General features: G+C 51.1%; 1 protein-coding gene across 4 annotated transcripts in view; it reads right to left on the reverse strand.

Annotated features, from left to right (window-relative positions):
* CTIF (cap binding complex dependent translation initiation factor) overlaps positions 1-21379 on the reverse strand; it is a 208803-nt gene that overhangs the window by 156772 nt on the left and 30652 nt on the right. For all 4 annotated transcript variants that reach the window (XM_032882550.1, XM_032882549.1, XM_032882548.1 and 1 more), the window contains 3 exons: positions 18495-18568; positions 17185-17289; positions 11711-11786 (listed from right to left, as the gene is read on the reverse strand). In XM_032882550.1, coding sequence (XP_032738441.1) covers positions 11711-11786; positions 17185-17289; positions 18495-18568 — 255 coding nt within the window. The remainder of the gene's footprint in view (positions 1-11710; positions 11787-17184; positions 17290-18494; positions 18569-21379) is intronic.

Raw genomic sequence — 21379 nt, forward strand, 5'->3', positions numbered from 1 at the left:
AGCGTTCAGTCTGGCTTGCTTGGGCTGGCCACCCTTGCCCCCAGGTGCTCCCTCCCACCTCAAGGATCAAGCCTGTAGGCACTCAGCCAAGGACTCTGGACATGGTCTGGCCCAAAGCAGGGCATAGACCAAATGACCTCTCTACTGGGGACAAGTCCTGTTTTTAAGGAACTCTGGCCTGTCTCTAATGAAGTCACCAAACTTCATTTCCTGGCCACTGAGGGAAGATGTGTATGGTCCTAGGAATTCCCTATGGGTTCCAAGAAGAGGACATAAGGATTGGTTAGGCCCTAGCCCTTGACTTCCTAAATCCTCCTTCCATCATGCATTTCGTTGCACAAGAACATTAGACTGAGTCCCTTTTTGGTCAAGTCCCAAGGCCTCAAGGACCCACACCAATGGCTCTCTCTACTTATAAAAATGTCCCTTCTGGCAGCTGGACACCCCCATTGTCCACGGCCTCTACTGCTTCTGAACCACTACTCACTTACTTCCAGAGCTCCAAATCCCAGACCTTTTCTTTCCTCTCTAGAGAACCCCCCTAGCCACCTCCCCATGATCCAGTTCAAGGTCCACTTCCTCCAGGAAGCACAAACACAAGGAAAGGTGGGAAACAACTGGAGAACCTCACAACTGGCTTAGAATCAAGCGTCCAGGAACTCTGTGAGGCCTGGGGGGGGGGCTCTGCTTTATGAGGACAGTTCCAAGAAGGAGGCAAAGTGTGAATGGGGCCATGAAAGAGGGGGAGATCTGGGCCAGCGGGATAGTAAGGACAGAGCAGGTGTAAGGATTGGGGTGGGCGAAGCTGGTGAGGCCCTGCTCTCTACTTGGCCCAAGTCCTACACAGGCTGATGGTTGTTCTCCGAGAGTTCAGTCTTGGAAGGAACTGGGGAAAATCAACACAATCTGTACCCATGTGCTCCCCAAATCACAGAAGGGCCCCATGGGATGCTTCCCAAGCTCGTCTCTTGCCTGTTAAGCTCAACGGTTCTGTCCCTGCTTCTAGTTATCACTATGCTACTTAGTAAGGCCATTTCATGTATGTAGAACAGTTTTTCGGTTTATAAAGAGCTGTCATTATATAACTTGGTTTGTATTTTGACCCTTAGGATAGCTTTGCAATGTCAGTCAAACAGGTGTATGATCCCATTTTATTTTATTTTTATTTTTTAAAAAAGATTTTATTTATTTATTTGATAGAGAGAGAGAGAGAGAGAGAGATCACAAGTAGGCAGAGAGACAGGCAGAGAGAAAGGAGGAAGAAGACTTCCCGCTGAGTAGAGAACCCGATGCGGAGCTTCATCCCAGGACCCTGACATCATGACCTCAGCCAAAGGCAGAGGCTTAACCCACTAAGCCACCCAGATGCCCCATGATCCCATTTTATAGCTGGAGAAATGGAAGCTGGAAGAGAATGATTTTGGGTGAACTTGACAATGATCTGTGAGTCAAACTGAAGGGTTCTCAGACAACAGAAGTTGAATGAACCTCAGGATTTTGGTCATTTTTTTTTTTAACACTTAAAATTTTTTTTTTTTTTAAGTGGGCTTTGCAGGCTGTAGGGTCCCACTGTAACTACTCAGCTCTGCCTTGTAGCACAAGCGTAGCCACAGTGAGCAAACAGCTGGTGGACTATGTGCCAACAAAACTTTATTTGCAGAAACAGGCTGGAGGGCTGGACTTGGTCTGTGGCCAGTTTGCCATCCCTATTGAAGACCCGAGCCATGTTCTGGATCATCGAAGTGGTTGGGGCAGGGAGACGGTAGTCTCCTGGGCCTCCTAGAGCCAGAAAGCACTTGCTACCTGTTGTCCCAGCAACCTGAGACTGCATGGGAACCCACTCCAGACTTGGCCGTAGTCTGCTCCCTAGGAACTTTCCTAGCTGTCACCAACAAAAGTCTTCACCCCCAAAGTGGTGACTTCTTGTAAAAAGACTTACAAACAACAAAAATAAAAATAGGCTTGCCTCACAGAGCACGTTGCCCCATTCCCAATGGGCCTTGCTACCTGGCGGCCTCGGACAGGAAACCATGGAATGAAGAACTCCTGGTATCCTCCTTTATTGTACGGGGCACTTATTTTTGTCCTGAGGGAGGAAGCACTGGGGGGAGTGGGGGGAGGTGGCCAGAGAGACAGAGGGAGGGGGGTGTCCTAGGTAACCATTCCTCTTCGATAGCTGATGCACGATCTTGGGTCAGCAGGGACTGTGGGGGAGGGCATTAGAAACTGACTTAAAAAAAAAGTAAAAACCGTATCTCTTCCTCTTTTAAAAGTGTCTGTGGGGCTCCTCTCTCTCCTTCCATTTTTAGTGCCTTCAGCAAGAGAGGAAAAAAAAATATATCCATTTTCTTGTTCTTGCTTATTAAGGAAATGACATTCACCCTTAACTTGCCATACGTGACTATGGTCACCTAGAATACAGAAAATGGTTTTCCAGCAACTCCTCCTCCTCTCCGACCTTCCTTACAAAGGGGTTTCAGCGGAGTTGGGCTGCCTGAATTCCAATTTCCACTCCCCATCTATCAGCCATGTGACCTGGGGCAAAGTATTTGATCTCAATTCTCTCATTCACGTTAATATCTCTCATGGCAACAACAGTAATACCTCTACCCTACAGGGCTGTTCCATGAACTCGGAAAGGATGGTATGCAGACCCTAGGTCAGACAGTGCTCGAGCCCCTGTGAAGGAGGCCCACGCTCGGGACTGGGGTACTGGGAGTGAGTCCCTCATTCAGGGCTCATTCAGTCATTGGCCGAGTATTTCATGAGCACCCGTATGTGCCCGTGTGCGGAGCTTACATTCCAGTGGGAGCACGAAGACCATGAAATAAATAAAGCAAATGAATCATGAATGGGATGAAGAAGAATAAAGTCGGGGGGGGGGCGAGGTGTTCAAAAGGCCTACAGAGAAGGGGACATCTGACCAGAGACAACCTGCTCCCCAGGGACCACGCAAGGATAAGCAAGATAAGAAAGAGGAAGCGTGGTCACAGCTCCTGAAGCGTGGAAAGCACTTGGCAAGGGTTTGCAGTGTTCCTATGGGCGCGGGACAGTCGTTGCGTGGTCTCTGAAGGAACAGTGGGAGAACCCCATGTCCCCGACCGTGGGAAAGGAAGCCAGCCCCGGCGCTCTAACTCAGTCCATCATGGCTGAGATAGTGCCTCTCCCCGGAAGGTGCTAAATCAGTACCGGTGGGCGGAGTGAATGACGCCAGACCGTACCTCCCGTGAGACCAAGAAGGGACATGAAATAGCGCTTGGAGAAGATGACAGGCCTGGGCGTTCCAGGTGGGGCTTGGTTTTCATATGACTGTTCCTCGGCATCTTGGGTTATTTTAATATTCCTGATGCCTGTGAATGAGCATATCCTAGAAGTTTCCAGAAGTCTTAGAGCTGGCATAGCTCTAGGGAACAATAAAGTCACTCCTTCCCATCTGGACAGCTGGGAACTGGGCTAGGACAGCTTCAATCCCATGGGGCGGCCCAGGCCCACCAACCCTGTTTCTGAATGGCAACAGCGCCACCTGCTGGAGGAACAAGGCAGCTCGTGCACAGGCCACCATTTTTCTTCCACCTGGAACGGGTGGGAGGAGGGGGCCGGTCATCATTCAGGAGAGCAGTGATTTTCATTCTCAAAGCTCATTTGCCCCTCAGAGAGGTGGGGTGGGAGAGATTGTCATCCTGTCTTTATTCGGGGCCAAGCAGGGGGATGGGGTGCTTAACTCCAGGCCTCACTGTCCCCTGCTTCAGCTGGTCTGTCCCCTCTGTGGGTCCTGTGTGAAGAGATGGCCATGTACACTCTCATGAGGTGTGAACTCCCACTCCACCTTCCCTGGCTCTGCTGGGCCCCTCAGTGGAGAGAACCTTAGGGGCACGCATGAGGCCCGAAATCCCGCATGACGTAGTGACCCTCGTTACTCACCCACACGACGGTGGGATTATACAGTATCTACAACCAAACTAGGTCAGTCACCAGAGGATCAAAGCGAGGGACCCGACCAGGTCACAGGGAGCTCATAATTAACTGCAGGCAGGCACAGAATTCAGTTTCAAAATTTCCTCACAGGAAGGCAAAAAGGGAAATCAGTTGGGTTATGAAGTTCCTCTTGTCAGACAAAAGGCAGCGGACCTCACGTTTGTCTGACAGAATTCAAGAAAAATGATCAAAATACGTCCTTATAGAAAGCCTTGGGCAAGACACAGGATAATTCAAGAACAAGGTTTCTCAGCTTGGGTTTTGTACAAGACATAGTAGCATCTGGGGCCGCGTGGGGAACAGGGAGGCAGCCTCTCCACAGGGCCCTGAGGCTGTGTGGTCCCCTGCACTCCAGAGCCTGAGGGGACATGGGCAAGAAGCTGCTCAGCGAGTGACCCCCTCTCAGGGGAAGGAGCCTTGGGGTGGTGTCTGGGCAGGAATCTGACTTCTTCAGAGTCTATTCCCTTGGCTTCACATGAACTTAGCCAAATTTAGCTTGGTCTGGATTATGGCACTCCATCTTTGGCCTCACATAGTGCCTGTTCTTTTCAAGGGCAGAAGCCAAGGCTCCTGAGGCCTCAGGCCCCCAGGCCCCACGCCAGTGGGCACCTCCCCTGCAAGGAGGTCAAGTCTGGTGTGGGGAATGCTGCCTGCAGCCCTCCCTCCATGGGAAGGCACCCTCCTTATCTATACAGCTGATAGAGGCTTAAGGGGTGTGCCTTCCCCGGGGCGGTGTGGGGAGGACTGCTGGAGGGATGTCAGGCCTTTGCACAGTGGGGCACATTTAGGTCAGATAGATATGTCCCTAAAACCTCTATGTGACCACCTCCGTTCCCACCTCATCCTGTCCCTTGTTCTGGCCGGCAAGGGCCTGAGCCTTTTTTTCTTTCTTTCTTTCTTTTTTTTTTTTTTTTGGCACACTGAGCACCAGTAGGGAGGCCAGGATACCTTTGGCTACTGGGGATAAGGGATTTGTGAGGCAAATGCCTGCCTAAGGAGCCTCCCTCCAGAGTGGCGCGCTGGTGCCCTCTAGTGGGAGCAGATCACAGTGCAGCCGGTGTCCCCCTTGTGGCCGCTGCACCAGGCTCTGTGGAGCTGGGACCCACTGCCGTGGTTAACAAGCAATGAGGACGGCAGTGACATCACTGGGACGTGGCGGGCTGGCTAACCCCAGTCCAACTTCACACAGCTCCCAACAGAGATGCCCAAGGTGCAGGCGGGACTCCTGGGACTCCATTCTGGGCCAACCTGTATGGGACTCAGCTTTGGCCCCGTTCTGTGACGTCACTGCCTGGAACCATGACTGATGAACCCCCAAGTCCGTGTCACCGCACTCAGAGCCTCCAGCTGCCCTCCCCCCATCAGCAGTGTGGGGGAACAGTGCTTGCCCAAGCTCACTGGAGGCGGCTGAGTATTCGCGGATGCTAAGGGTGGCTGCTGGCTATCACCCAGGCCCTCAGTTACCACGACAGGCAGGCAGACCTCGGGGACAGTCAACACCACCGGCATCAGCCCTTATTAGCCACCTAAACACCTTTTATGGGTGAAGAACTATACCCAGAAGACAGGGCATCTATCTGCCCTGTTCCCAGGTCCTTGGGTGCTTCCAGGGACTTGGCCCCAGCAGTCCCAGCAATAGGGGTCCCCGAGGAGCCCTCTGTGGAAATACAACCAGGCAGGGCCATCGGGGATAGGGGTCCTCAGCTTTGACTGGAGGGGAGTTTGGTCAGGTACCCAGATGACAGCATCTGACCTGACCGGGGCACTGCTACCTAGGACCACTCCCTGTGACGTGTACCCCATGTGCGAGTCCCAGTGAGAGATAAGCCAGAGCTCCTTCAAATAGTCGTTAAGTCTGCGGGTCACTGGAGTCAATGCTCCCTACTTAGCCATTCATTCAAGTCCCAGAGAACAGCTTCTGTAGCAGCATGGAGGAGGCAGGCGAAGTCTGCAGGGAGAGGGCCCAGACCTCACCCACGAGGAATGGGACCTGGGCACATTCCAAGACCTCAGTGGATGCCTTTTAAAGCCTTAAAACCTCAGACAGTACTGAACCGTGTACACACACACACACACACGCACACGCACACACACACTGTATTTTCCTGGACACACAGACTATGATTAAGTTTAATTTATAAATCAGGCACAGTAAGAGATCAACAATAAGATAGAACAATTATACTGTAATTAAAGTTACAGGGATGTGGTCTCTCTCTCAAAATCTCACTGTACCATACTCACCCCTTCCTGTGACTGTGTGAGGGGGTAACAGGCCTGCGTGAGGAGAGGCAGTGAGGTGGAGGATGCGGCCCTGTGACGTCAGGTTAGACTGTCACTGACATCTGCTCCTGCACCTCAGCTGACCTCAGGTAACTGAGACCAGGGAAAGAGAAACTTCAGATGCGGTTAACTACTGAAATTAACCACTAACCTGCAGAGGAGGTTAACTAACTGTGGTTAACTAGTGTAGGTGTCTTTCTACTCCTCAAACTCAGACTTTTGTTGAAGCCCATTCATTTCTGCTCGGGTCCAGGACTCTGTGGGAGGGCTGGGGGTCCCCCAGGCTATGGGTGTGCTTTCTCTCCCCTTCAGCAGTCTTCAGCTGGGTGCACAGTGTCTCCTTGGTGTATTTGGAAATCCTTCTGGCGGTCACCACGGCTGCTCACCCCTCCCCAGTGACCAGCTTTCAGCCGCTGAGGCCAGGAACATGAAATATCCTACATTACATGGGACACTTTCATCCAGTTAAGATCTGTCCCGACCCAAAGGCCAATAGCCAGGCTAGCTGACCCTAAGGACCCAAAGCTGGACGACTCAGCCAGCCAGCCCTGCCTGTGGGGGGCTCTGAAGAATGCTAGGAAAACTTGGAGAAATCATCCCAACGTGCTCTCCTAGGGCCTCAAATGCCACTGCCACAGCTGGGTTTGGGGATCAGGAAGCCTGTCAGCCTTGACCTAACAGTGCCCATATGAAGTACAAACGCCCGAGAAGAGGTGTCATGAGTGTTACCAGCTATAACTCTAGGAGTTCGACTCTTATTGGTAATTTTGATAAAATGGCAGAATGCCCTGTGATGCTTTAAAAAAATATACATTCCTGGGTATGAGTCAGTGGGTGTGGTCACCGGCCCCAGTGACCCCTGCCTGCTGACAGTCACACCTTTGTGCGGTCCCTTCTGCACTGGGCCAGGGTTGGTGTGTTTGCAACTGACATACGGCATGTGGCAGAGGGAGAGCATGTCACTTCTGAGACTCTGGTACGAAAGATCGGGACTTCTATGTTGGATGCTCTCTCTCTCTCAGATCACTTGCTTTGGAGGAAGACCGCTGCCATGTTTGTGAGGACACTTGACAGTTTAGGAAGAGGCCTGCAGGGCAAGGAAATGAGGCCTTGAGCCAACAAACAAGGTGGAACCGAGGGAGGTGGGTGAGGGGCCATGATGGAAGGAGGCCCTCTGGCCCCAGACAAGCCTTTGGATGGCTGCAGCCTTGGCCATCAGCCTGATGACAGCTTCAGGAGAGACCCCTTGAGCCAGATCCCCCAGCCAAGCAGTTCCCAGATTCCTGGCCCCGTGAATGTATGTGGGATGGTAAATGTCTGTTTTTGTTTTTGTTTTTTTAAGCTGTTAGATGTTGAACCATTTATTATGCAGCAGGAGATAATTCATGCAGTCGGTCGAGGGTAAGACCAGAAAGCTGTAGATTTAAAAGCTTCCCAGACAGATCTCATGTGCAGCCCAGGTTCAGTACCATGGGTTTAGGGACCTAACTGCTCCGAGTTTTCCGGTGGCAAAGCTGACTCATAGTGGCATGTGTGCATGGGAGCACCAAAGCCCGGATGGCTGTGTGGACCCCCACTGCATATAGAGATGAGGGTGGGGAAGACCTCCGCAACCAGAAGCCCCTAAGACTGTAAGTGTCAGACACGGCCCCGGAGAACCAGGAGTGCTTGCTGACTTATTGTTTCCTGGAAGAAAGAGAGAAAATGTGGAATATGTGCTGGCCTAATAATTCTCACCATCGGATTAGTAGTAGAACCATTTCCTCCAATGAAACAATTCACAGTAGACTGGTTTAGAGATGCCAGCAGAGCAGTTCTGGGTGAGCCCAAGTAGGGGCCGCTGAAACTGCTTCTCCAGCCTCCCCACTCCTAGTAGGACTCCCAAGGCAGCTCTGAAAAATCCAAGGGCTTCACAGTTGGCAGACCTGTGATCTAGTCCAACTGAGTCATTCTACCGATGAGTAAACTGAGCTGGAGGGAGGGGAGGTGACAGCATTTCTGGGGTGGAAGTCTGCAGCTTGATTCTCCTGACTTCTAGTGCCATCTTTCTGCACTGCCTGGGAGGTCACTTAGGAAGAGTACCCAGGGTGGGACACAGGGAACTGCTCCCTCTCCCGCCTCTGAACCAGGCCAGGGGAGCCCACCCCGGGAGGGAGCACCAGGCACTGTTCTCAATGCTGCACAGAACTCAGTATTCAATCTTCACCAACGCCCCTCTGAAGTAGAGACTGCCATTATCTTCATTTTACACAGGAGGAAACTGAGGCAGAACAAGGATAAGTAATTAGCCCAGTTACTTGGCTTAGTCAGTGGCAGGGCCAGGATGCCATGAAGTCTATCTCTTAGGTCCAGATGCCAATTAACTCCTGAGCTCTGCTGCCTCCCCCAGCCAGGGGCACAGCTCTTCCTGCCCTTCAAACAGAAATGAAAGCCCCTCCACTCTGCTCTGCTCCCTAGGGAGCTAGGAGACAGGCACCAAATAGGAGAAAGAGGTCATACCAGTTACCTTCCTGGCCAGGATGTCCCCCGCTTCTGGCTCAAAGGCCACCAAAGAGTCAACACCTCACCTAGGGCAGGGGAATGTGGATTCTCACTTGGATCTGTGTCTCTCAAACAATTTTTTCTATCAACCACGAATGCTGTAAGCATTTAGGAATGGAGCAATAAAATAGTAATTTCTGAGTACTTTATCCTTTTATCTTTTGCACCAAAGCTAGCTTTATATTAGCGGTGATAACTGAATACAGATCCAGCCCAGAGGATGCTCTGTGCACTGGGATACTCCATGCCATTGACCTACACACCATGGCTGAAGATACAAATTCTTTTTTTCTCCCAAACTTACAGGAAAGTTGTAAGGATGATACAAAGAACTTTTCTATGCTCCTCACTCAGAGTCCCTGACTGTTAAAGCTCACCATTTGGTCTTCAGCTCATCTGTGTATCTACATACCCATTATTTTTTCTTTCTCTAAACATTTGAGGACAAGCTGCAGACAGGAAGCCCCATATCCCTCAAATCCTCTACTGTGTATTTCTCAGAAACAAGGACACTTCACTATAGAGCCGTAATCTAGCCCTTCAGGTCAGCACACCGACACCCAGGTGTCACTACTGTCCCCTTCCCCAGATCCCCATTCACATTCTCCAACTGTCCAATAAAGTCTTCTGGTTCAGGATCTCAGCAAAGAACACACATGGTTTTCAGTCTGCCTCTTTAGGCCCCTCTGACCTGGAAGATTCTTTGGTCTTTTCCTGTCTTTCATATACAAGTGGTTCAAAGGAATGGTCCTTACATTTGTTTCTTTATGATCAGACTCGGGCCATGCTTTCTTAGCAGGAGACCCCTCAGAAATACTGTGGGTGCTTCCCGTGCAGCACACCAGACAGCACATGGTGGCTACCCATCCCGTCGCTAATGATGTTAACCTCAATCATATGGTCAAATTAGACTCTGGCAGGTTTCTCCACCAGAAGGTCACACATTTCCCTTTGTAATAAGGTGAGTCCTATCTGTGCTCCAGTCTGGTGCCTAGAAGAGAATTTCTAGACTGCAACACAGGGGGAGTAGTCTACACAGAGTCAAGTGGTCTCAGTGAGTTATGGGGACAGAGTTCAAAATTCAGGGAGTCTGAGGCAACTAGAATTTGCAAGGCAGAGCACCAGAGAAGAGAAATCCAGAAATCTGCAGACCATCGTGTCTCTGGCTGAGCACTAATTTGTGCATGTGTGTGGGGAAACTTCCAGAGCCAGTAGAAGGCTTCCTAAAAGGAATGGACAGAAAAATCCCCTGAGATCACACAGGGCTAGAAACATTCTGTGTTCCCAGTGGATGAGGTTGAAACACTTCTATTGGGAAGCAGTCTCAGAAGGGTGTTGACTCAGTAGTGGAGTAAGAGGTATTGTAGACTAAAGGCCTTCCACCTAATAAGGCTTTAAAAACAAACCTTGAAAAGATGAAGCTCTTCTGAAGTAACTTAACTGTGTTCCAGAACAATCCCCCGGATACATAAATGAATACTAACAAAAATCCAGCACCCAACAATGTAAAATTCCTAATACCTGGCAACTAATCTAAAATCACCAGGACACATACACAAATATTTCCAGGAGAAAAATCAATGAATACAAACAAACACTGAGATGACATGGATGGCAGAAGCAGTAGAGAAGAACCTTAAAACAGTTATTATCAATATATTCCTTATGCTCAAGAAGATTGGGGAAAGCATGGGCATGAAGAAGAGAGACATGGAAGACAGAGAAAAAAAGATCTAAACGGAACTTCTAGACATGAACAACACAATATCCGAAATGAACAATATCCTAGACGGTATTAATGCTAGGTTTCACTTTGCAAAAAAAGACTAATGAACCTGAAGACACAGCAATGGGAACTATTCAAAATGAAGCACACTGAGAAGAAAGACTTAAAAAAAAATTAGCAGAGTTTGAGGAGCCATGGGAAAATAGGAAGAAACACAGCAGATGTATCATTGGAATCCCAGCAGTGGGAGGAGATGGTGGCTGAAGTTTATCTAAATTTGATTAATAGATCTAAGATCTAAGAAAGACAATAAACGCCAAGTAGAAGAAACAAAGAAAAAACCAGCTCAAGGCCCATCCTCTTCAGATTGCTGAGACCTTGACTGGGCATTTGATCATCTCCCATTAATGGGCCCGAGGCATGGACACTGAACCCACAAAATGGGACAAGCACAAAGGGAGCAGGAAGAGAATGGGCGAAGGTGAAGTGGCATGAGATTCAGGTGGGAAGGAGAGCGAGATGTGGTGAGTGTGGTGGCAGATCACTGGCGGGGTGGGCTCAGTCACCTTGGAGACTGGTTCTCACTCGGCTGTGGCAGGTCCCAGTGCCATGCCCGGATGCAGATTCCTACTATTTCGGCACCAGAAACATCTAGAGAACTCAGATCTGCTCTATGCTGAGTGGATCCTATTGTCCCAGAGCCTGGCTTAATTCAGGGAAAGGAGCCCAATCGATGATAATATCAGCAAGCACAGAGGACACCTGGAGGCTGGCAGGACAACTCCACTTTTCAAAAGCCTAAAAATAGCCCCAACCATGCTGGAAATCCCAGCAGTCCCACCAGTCCCACTAGAACACACCGCAGGACGCCTCGCCTGTGGAGACTTCAGGTCAAGGGACAAAAAATTTCCAAGTGCTCTGAGTTGCCAGAGCACGGCCCCATTTCACCTCTGGGGGCTCTCAGGCCTGCCACCGATGCTTACAGCAGAGCCAAGAGTGTGCCGCCATACGCATCACCATGAGACAGCCTGGCCGTCGGCGGGCACCTACCCCTGCCCACCTACTGCTGCAGGGACACCCAGTTCCACCCTGCTGGAGCAAGGGGCCAAAAGAACATGTAGGCTCAGCCCAGACTGAGGATCTGGACCTGGCTGGAGGGGTTGGAGACTCTGCTCCTGTACCTACCTGCCAGGCTGGGAGAACCTTCTCGATGTCGTTCAGGTTGATGCTATCCCCGTCTTCTAGCTTCCCTTTTCCACACCTGGACCAGAAAAGACAGAAAGGCACTGAAAAGTTGGCAGGTTTATGCTTCCTATCCCGGCCTGGCAAGCAGAAAGAGCAGACACCTGGCCCTGCTTCCCGAAGGCCTGCAGGACTGGTCAGTCCCATCCCGAGGAAACAGCCCTGAGAAGCATGCCCTCCTTCCCCAGGCCTGGCAACATGGGCCCTGCCTCGAGAATGAAGGACGTTGTACAGGTGGGAGTGCTGGGATGAGTCCAGGGGCAGGGAGCACTAATGTGACATCCAACGGGGAGGTTAACAGAGGTCCCAGAGCTCCCTTTGATCCTTCCAGGCAAAGATGCTAAGTTCCTTGCTGACGAATACCCCCAAACCTGTCACAGCTCCTGCAAAGCCCATCATCTCCCCCATTATACCAGAGGGACAACGAATGAACAGAAAGACTAAGCAACTTTCTTGAGGTCACACAGGCCTGCAACAGGGATTTCTCCTTCCTCGGCCTGCCTCTGGGCCAATCCAGCAAGCGCTCTCAGATGCTGATGCTTTGTCTTCATGCCCTCTGCAGGCAGCCCTACCATCAGGCCGCAGACACTGGCCTTGGTTCGCTACCCATCACCCACGTCTCCTGTGATTGAAAGACTCTGGGACCGGACTGCCAGGCTGGAACCCCAGCTGCATCCCTTACTAACTGGGTGATCCTATGTGACTCACTTAACCTCTCCAGAGGTTCTGGGGATCAAGAGTAGTGGCAGGAGGATTAAATCAGTTCATGTATCTAAGCACTTAGAATCATGCCTGGTACTCACGTACGTGCACACCCGTACGCCCCCATATACACACATCTGTATTATATGCCATATTCAATGGTATGCATATTATTATGGTAACTACGGGCAATAATTACATCAAATTCTAATAAGATAAATACGGCAAATACATTATTCCCACTAGGGCTACTACTCCTAGTACTAATATAATTTACAACTATCTTACTACTATTCCTACTATTACCGTTTTGCTACTATTTCACTGCCACTGTCTTGGCTGCTGTGGGGGGAAGAGTGCCAGCACAGAGACTGATTAAGAGCCTAGACTCTGGAGCTGACCTCAGCCCACGCAAGTTACTCACTTCTCTGTGCCTCCTAGTTCCCGCAATCTGTCGAAGTGAGGATAATAATGCTCCCGCCTCCGTAGGTTGGGTGAGTTTTAAATGACGTGAGGCGAACACTTGGAATGGTGCCCAGGACGGATTAGTGACTACTGCTCTCATTGTTATTATTAGGGACCCAGGCACCGTGAGGGCTCTCTGGTGTGATAGCCACAGAATTTTCCAGCTGCAGAATTAATGCAACTCTCAAATTTCAGAGCATGTATTTGTTCAATATTTACCGAGTGTCTGTTTTTCTGGCCCTGTCAACTTCCCTTGGAGTCATGGAAAAGAAATCTGGTGTAGTTCCTGCCCTCCACAACTCACAGCTCTTGGGAAACACACACTCAACTCATCTGACAGGGCAGTAAGCCCCATCACCAGTAGGGGGCAGCATGTGATAAGTATCTTGAAAGCCTTACAGACAGAGGAGCCCAGTGGGGGCATACCCCAATAAAGCTTGGGTGGAAGAGGGTAGGAGGACATGATCTACGCCCCTCGTTCAACAAGTGTTTCTGTGTGGGCTCCGGCTCGGGTTGGGCCCCAGTGTAAACAGTGCATAGACTGGGCCTCTCAGGGCAACAGAGGGCGGTACGGGAACCACGAGGAATGCTGCCCAGACCGTCCAGAGGCATCCAGAATGGTCTGGGGCAGAGGGAGGGAGGCAGGTCCTCAGCTGGCCAAGCAGAGAACGCGGGAGAATGTCCTGGGCAGAGGGTGGCAAGGCAGTGGCCTGGAGCTAAGCCCAAGTATGGGATGTCCGTGTTCCTGTCAGTGGAGTGTGGCGGATGGGGGTGGGTAAGGGGGCAAGATGATGCTAAGAGGGCTGGGGCCTGAAGGACAGCTCGGTTCTGGGAGGTGGATCTGGGGTGCGAGGGGAGTAAGGAAGGTGTGAGGGGCACGTCACCCTGACTGCAGCCTCCTGATGCCCTGGGCTGCAAGCAGACAGGGAGGTGGAAAGAGGTCTGGAAACATCCGGCTACCTTCTCACTACAGGCTGGCCGGAGAAGGTACCGATGGCTTGCCTCTGTATTTCATACACAGCATGGCAGTGGAAGGGAGGAAGTTGGGGACCATTGGCTGACTGCAATGGCTGACACCCTCTCCTCCCAGGTCATGTGTGCCACCCCCCACCTCTGGACTCCCAGCTGCCCCAGGCTCCAAGCACACGCTAGACACCAGCTTAGCTCAGCACAGGCGCGGTCTTTCATCCTCACCTCAGCGGCCCCTGGGGGCAGAAGGGGACCATGTACAAGGAGGGCTGCTGTCCCCTTAGACCCATCCTCTCTGGGGTTCGGAACTCCCCAGAGGGACTGCAGGTTCGGAGGGCAGAAGGTTGCCACAGACCAGCTGAGTCACTGCTGCCAACAGGGTTTCCAAGGCAACAGCCTTCTCTGATTTCTGTCCCTCCATGGAAACATGGTCTGCAGGAAGCCTTGGCAACCAACCTTGGTCCCCTGCTTCTGAGGGATGCTGCAATGGCTGGGCATGTGGCGTCCGTCCCCAGTATGGCTGGCCTCTAAGGGCGACACAGTTCCTGCCACAAGGTGGCCACTGGACGTTAGACTCAGGATCCCCACCCCCCCAAACTTGGGGGGCCCGGGTCTCACCTCTGCTCTATCCCATTCTAATAGGGCACCTCCATGTTGAAGGCCACCTCTACTCTCTACCCAAGCAAAAATGCTCTAGGGAGTTCTGATGGAACCCACACGGGGGGACAATGGAAAAAGGAGCCGTTGTGAGAGCCTGGGGTCCCCTGGGAGAGTACAGGCAAGTGATGGGTCTCTCCCCAGAAAAATTTCCACAAGCACATGAGTTTGCATGGAATTTTAAGGGGCTTAAGCTGCTTCGCAGATACTTTGGTGTGTAACCTGGGCACTGGATGGCATCAGAAGGCCTTAAATCATGGCTTGTCTACTTGGGCAAGTTAGTCTGCCTCTCTGAGCTACATTTCTCTCATATCTGGAATAGGGACAAAAGCATCTCCCTCCCCAGGCTGTTGCTCATGAACCTGGTGAGACCAGAGTGGTCAGAGAAGGGGTGCCTGCTAGGGTGGGGTGGGGAGCAGGTGAGAGGCAGTTATGTTTAACATAACCAATAATCTCAGTTATGTTCAGATCTGCAGTGACAGGAGCCAGGAGTGGACAGGAAGGGATTGGAAGGAAAAGTAAAAGTCATCAGCATAATAATAATAATAATAAAAAAAAGAGAACAACCAGTGTTGGCAAAGATGTGGAAAAATCAGAAGCCCTGAGTATTGCTGGTGGGAAAATATACAGCCTCAGTGGAAAATCGTTTGGCAGTTCCTCACAAACTTAAAACGAGGAATTACTATGTGTGGTATTGTGATTTATAGAAGATATATTTGGTCTTCTTCCCCAGTCCTGGTACAGAGCTCCTAAAATCCTTGGAATTCCTTAAGCCAAGACAGAGATAATGGTGTCTTTTGTTATGTTAATGTGACGGCTCTGGCGAAAACACTTAGGGAACCTAAGGGAGGGGCCTGTTTGACAGGGGACCTAACTTTGTGATTTCCAGTCCTAACTCTGACTTCCAGGGAGGGGAGAGGGGCTGGAGGTGTAATCAATGGTGAATGGCCAGTGATTCGATCAGTCATGACTGTGTAATGAAGTCCCCCCAAAAAGCCCCAAAGGAGAGGCTTTGGAGGACCTCGGGGAGGAGCTCACGCAGGGATTCTGGGAGACTGGCACTCTGGACAGGGCACGAAGCTTGGCAGCTTTCCCCATCCCTCTCCTATGCATCTCTTCCATCTGGCTGTTCCTGAGTTATATGCCTTTATATCAACCAGTCATCTAGTGAGTACAGTGTTTTCCCAACTCCTGTGCCCCCCATGCCCCAGCAAATCCATAGAAGCCAGGGAGGGGGTCGCTGGACCCCCAACCTAGAGTCAGAGATCTGAAGCACAGGTGACAGCCTGGCCTTTTGACTGGCATCTGCAATGGGGGAAAGGGACAGTAGGACTAAGCTCTCAACCTAAGTCTGTGGGGTCTGATGGTGTTTCCAGGTAGACTGGGTTAGAATTGAGCCAAATCGTGGACACTCAGCTGGTATCAGAAAACTGCTTGCTGGTGTTGGGGAAAAAAACACACACACGACAGAACTGGTGTCAGAATTGGACCACGTGACTCAGCAATTTCATCCCCAGGCCCATACCCAAAAGAACTGAAAACAGGGACTGAAACAAGTACTTGGACACGAAGGTTCATGACCGAATCTTTCACAATAGCCAGGGCATGGAGAGAACACAAATCCCCATTAGCAGATGAATGGACAAACAGGGACAGAGACACGGGATGGAATATTACGCAGCCACGAAAATGAACAAAGGGCTGATAGATGCTACATAATGTGGATGAACCTCAAAAAACTATGCTGAGGGAAAGAAGCCAGAGTGCAAAGACCTCGTATGATCCCATTTCTAGAAACTTCTAGAAGAGGTAAATTCACAGAAACAGAAAGCACACTGGTGGTCACCAGGTGTGAGAGAGGGCTGGGGCATAACTGCTTAGCGGATCTGATTCTATTCTGGGGTGTTGAAAATGTTCTGAAACTACAGGGAGGTGGTAGTTACCCCATTATTATGAAAACACGAAACGAAATGAAACTGGACACTTTAAAATGGTGAATGTGTTGTTACGGGAATTCTAAATGAATAACAATTATTTTTTTAAAAAAGAAAGGGCAAAAAAAAAAAAAACCCCCATCTGTCTTATTCCCCTGGGTCAGTCACATTGCTGTCCTGAGGTGAGCCCAGGCCTGGACGTATCATTAAGAGAAGAAGGCAACAGTGATACATGAAAAAAGCAGAGGATGGGAAACCAGAGTGGTTCTCAAAGTGGGGGTCCCTGGTCCAGCGGGACCAGCATCCCCTGGGAACTTGTTAGGAATGCCCATTCTCGGGCCCCACCCCAGAACTCCCGAATCAGAGTTCGGGATGTTCTGGCTGTTTTAACAAGTCTCCCAGTGGCCCCGATCAAAACTGCGACCCACTGCACTCGACTGCCGACAAGCAGAGCCTCGGTGGTCAGGAAGAGGAGTGGGCGGTGCGGGTGGAGGAGGCTGGACAGGGAAGGGTGGAGAGAGGCCAGTGAGTCTGCGGTTCTAGGCAGAGAGCCTCTCTGGACATCAGCCACCTGTGTGTCTCCAGTGCAGCGGAGATGTCTGTCTGCCCACCCAGGGAAAGGCCCCTGTCGACCCCCAGATGGCTGCAACCCCTCCCACCCCTGTGTAAGAGCCCCTGGTCACTGCTTACCCTTCCCGGTCGATATGCGGCAGGGGCTGCTTGGGCGTATGTCTCAGCTTCCGGTGGAACTGGGTGAAGTCTAGCTTTTCGGGTTGCAGGTCCCAGGTGGCACCACTGGAGGATGAGAAAAGGTAAGGAAGGGAGGTAAGGGGGCGACCAGCCCAGTTACTGATGGGCACCAGACAAGTAGGCACAAACCTGGCATGGAGTGTCCTCACGAAGAGGTGGGCAGGATGGGGAGGGCATCCACCAGCCAAGGGCAGGGTTGACAGAGATCCCTCACTCAGAATGGAGCCTGTGGTGTCAGCTCTGCTCACAGACATGGGGGCAGAAGGCTGCGTGCCAAGCCCTCACCTCTCTTCAACCTCGCTACGCCATAACATGTGCCGGTAAAACACGAGCGTCAGTCTGTGGCCTATCCTACCGCGAGCGGTCCCTCTAAAACACTCCAGAGTTTGCTCTCACACCTACACGTGAGGAAGGCTGGAGAGAAAGGAGGCCAAAACCAGAAGCTTCTGACAGAAGCTCAAAATGGCGGCAAGGCGGCTCTAAGGAGATAAGGCAAGTGCCAGGAGGCCAGGTGCCATCAGCCCCAGTCCCAGGAGACCATGGTGCTTCCATTCTGTGCAAACTGGAGTCTGAGCCAGGCATAGGCCTGAAGCATATGCGCAGTGTTGGCCAGCTCCAAGCCAGTGGCAGAGTGGAGCTAAAGGGTAACTACCATCCACAGTCCGAAGCCATCCCTCCCCAGAGGAATGAACATATGGTATGTACCCATTAGCAAACCTTTCAAGGGCACCGTCCCCACATACTGAGGTAGTCCTGGCCAATACCTGTTCTTCCAACTTGGTCTATCAGGAACCTTCCAGAGTCTGAACTACTGAAAGCCCTTCCCTCCTCTGGACCTCCCTGCAGCCATAGCCTCCATCGTCTGCTATATGCCATTTTCCTTTGCTCTTCCAACCACCAGTCCACCCCTCTGTCTTCTCTCCCTCTTCCCTGTGGTTGAACTATTAGCATCTGTCTTCTCTTCCCCCTCAACCCTCTCTCAGCCTCCCCTCCTTCTCTTTCTCTCCTTCCCTTGGATTTCTCCTTTCCCCTCATTTGCCTTCCTTCGATCTCCATTCTCTCTCTCTGACTTCTTTCCTCAGCGGTCTCATCCTTTCTACTTCACCCCCTCTTTGTTTCTCTCTACTTCTTGATCAGTGAACGCTCAACATTTACTCAACTTCCAACAACCCCATGGGGCTTCTATAAGGACAAGAAGCTGGTATCCCAGCCAGGGGTATACGCCACAGGCAAGAGGAAGGAGAGCTTACCTGAAGGAATCAAAGGTGTTGGCTGCCCAGATATCTGTGCCCAGCATGTCCAGAGAGTTGTCTTTGCTGCCATTCTGGAAAGGACGGGGGATGAAAAGGGTGGAGTCATTTCCTAGTTCAGGACAGTGAGAACAAGTAGGCAAAGGCCCATTCACAGAGAAGGCTGCAGAGGACTTCCCTCTCCCCCCTCGGTTGGTCATTCTGGGCAGCCTGAGGGCTTGAGAGAGCCACTAGAGCGAGCATCCTGGCTGGTGTGCCCAGTAAGAGTCACAAGGACCCCTGGTGTCCCCCCAGGCATAGGCCCTCACTTCGATGGTGTCTGACAACTACGCAGGCAGGTATAGGAATACCGTGGGTCTCTGCTGCCATCAGTCCATCACTCTCTACTCAAAGCTGCCACACTAATGAGCTGCTGCCACCATCACCAGCCTGATAGCAGTGGCTTCTTCCCAGGCATGGAGATTCTGCAAAGCCAGACATGGTGACAAATCCATGTTGAGGGGCTGACTTCATCTAGGGTTAAGCTCCCACTTCCCCAAATCAGGCAGCACAGAGAGGCCCCCATTGACCAAGGTTACACGAGCAATTAAATTCTCTAAGTAACCCCCTCCAGTCTTTGTCCTCCAACGTCCCCTATATGATCTATCCCGTAGACAGAAAGCACTTTATTCCATCCAGTCTCTACAATTTGGCTTCTCTGCCCCTTGGCTAATGATCTCTCCAAGTTCTCTGGCAACTTGCCTTCACTCCTGATGTCATCCATCCCTCGTTACCCCTACAGTCCACTCTCATCATCAATACTTCCACCTCCAGTACATCTGGGAGTGTGCACACCTCATGACCCAGAAGTCATGCCCAGGTACAAACACCAGTGAAATGTGCACAGATGTTCCCCAGCAGCGTGAAGCACAGAGCTACAGAACAGCCTGATGCATAATACATCCACGCTTACTGGAAGTTGACCAGACGCATAAACTGTGGTATATTCACATACTAGAATATTACACGGCAGGGAGAATGAACAAATTAGAGCAACATACAATAGCAGAAGTCAATCCCCCAAAACACAAAGTAGAACAAAAGAACCCAGACACAAAAAAGTACCAACTCTATGACTTAATTTATATCAAGTTCAAGGATAGGCAAATTAACTAACCTGAGGAGATGGAGTTTAGATAGAAGCTGGGGGTGGGGTGGGGGCCATGGGGGAGCTGGTAATGTTCTGTTTCTCAATCTGGGTGCTGATTACATAAATGTGTTCAGCTTGTGAAAACCCACTGAACCATACACATGTGATATGTGCAGATTTTCCATGTGTTTTAGGACCTCCTGGTTAGATTCCTGGTAGCATCCCCTGTCTTTATGACCAATCTCTCCCCAAACCTGCCACATCTCAGGTCCTTTAGCTCCAACACTGGACAAGCTTCTTTTGAGACCTTGCCATGAAGTTAGGCCTGGCCAGACACTGAAGACACAGAAGTGGAAAAGTCACAGGCCCTGACTGCAAAGAATGGTGTGTGATGACACACATGTAATAAAAAATTATAAGACAGCATGATATGTACACTGATTCAAGGGGCCACAGTAGCACAGGCAAGTTTCCTGGGGACTCCCCTTGAACAGGGGATGCAAGTATTCATGAGGGTCATGCAAGCAGAGGGAAAAGCAGGGACAGAGTCATCCTCGTAAAGGGGTTGGCATGTAGAAACAGCAGGACACACAGGGTATTCTAGATAAGTTTAGGGGCTCTGTGGAGCACAGCAGCCTGGAGAGTGTCCAGGGGTCCCAAGCCCTAGGTGAGTTGGTGATCTCCAACATGACCCACTCTGTCCTGGCCAGGACTTCCTAGAGGCCCCACAAGTGCGCCTCAGTGACTGTTGGGGTTGCATGGTGGCCCTCTTCAATTCGTATGTTGAAGTTCTAACCCCTAGTACCTCAGAATGTAACTCTATTTGAGAATAGGTGGTTGCAGATGGAATTAGTTAAGATGACATCACACGGGTGGGCCCTAACACAGTATGCCTGGTCTCATTATAAAAAAGAGGAAATTTGGACACAGAGACAGACACGCACAGAGGGAGGACTCCATGGGGAAACTGGAGTCATGCTGCCACAAGCCGAGGAACCATTGGGAGCTGGGAGAGAAGCCTGGACCAGATCCTTCGTTGGTGCCTTCACAGGGATCATGGCTCTGCCAACTCCCTGATTTCAGATTTCTGGACTCCAGAGCTGTGGGATGACTACACCTTTCACTAGGCCGACCCAGTTTGGGGATCAGAAATGTAAAATCAAGCAGCCCTAGCAAACTAATATGGCAATCAACCATCCATCTGTCTACAGATGCCCTTTGTGAGGGTGGTCAGTCATGTCCCTTCCTCCCGCAGTTACCAGTTACCCCAACCCTGTGACCTTCTCCTGTCCTCACAGCCATACCCAACACCTGAGGCCTAGGGTTTCCCAAAGCCTACAAACACAGCAGCCTGGGTAGACAAGTCCAGACCCATGCCGGCTCAGGCTGGTTTCTGACTCTCAACATCCACCCCCCAAGGGGCCAGCCCCTGAAAAGTCCCACGTGCTATTTTCCCTGGTGGCCACTCCCCTGCAGACAGCGGCCAACATCGCCCCAGAGCCTGTTGAACAAAGCCCCTGTGGACTAGAAAAGAACCTGAAGTGGGCTCAGTGACCCCACCCCTACCTCTCCCAGCGACTGCAGACGCCAGCATCTTGACAGAGAAGGCCCATGATGCGGGGCGGGGGGAGGGTTTGGTTTTGTTTTGGATTCTTCTCATTTACTTCACATTGGCCAGAGCTGGTAAGCATGTTCTCCCTTACTGTACTGTACTCAGCATGCCCGACTCCCTGGCTCCTCACGTGGAAACCAGCCT

The sequence above is a fragment of the Lontra canadensis genome, unplaced genomic scaffold (genome assembly GCF_010015895.1).
Source record: "Lontra canadensis isolate GAN:19392208 unplaced genomic scaffold, GSC_riverotter_1.0 scaffold82, whole genome shotgun sequence".
Lineage (NCBI taxonomy): Eukaryota > Metazoa > Chordata > Mammalia > Carnivora > Mustelidae > Lontra > Lontra canadensis.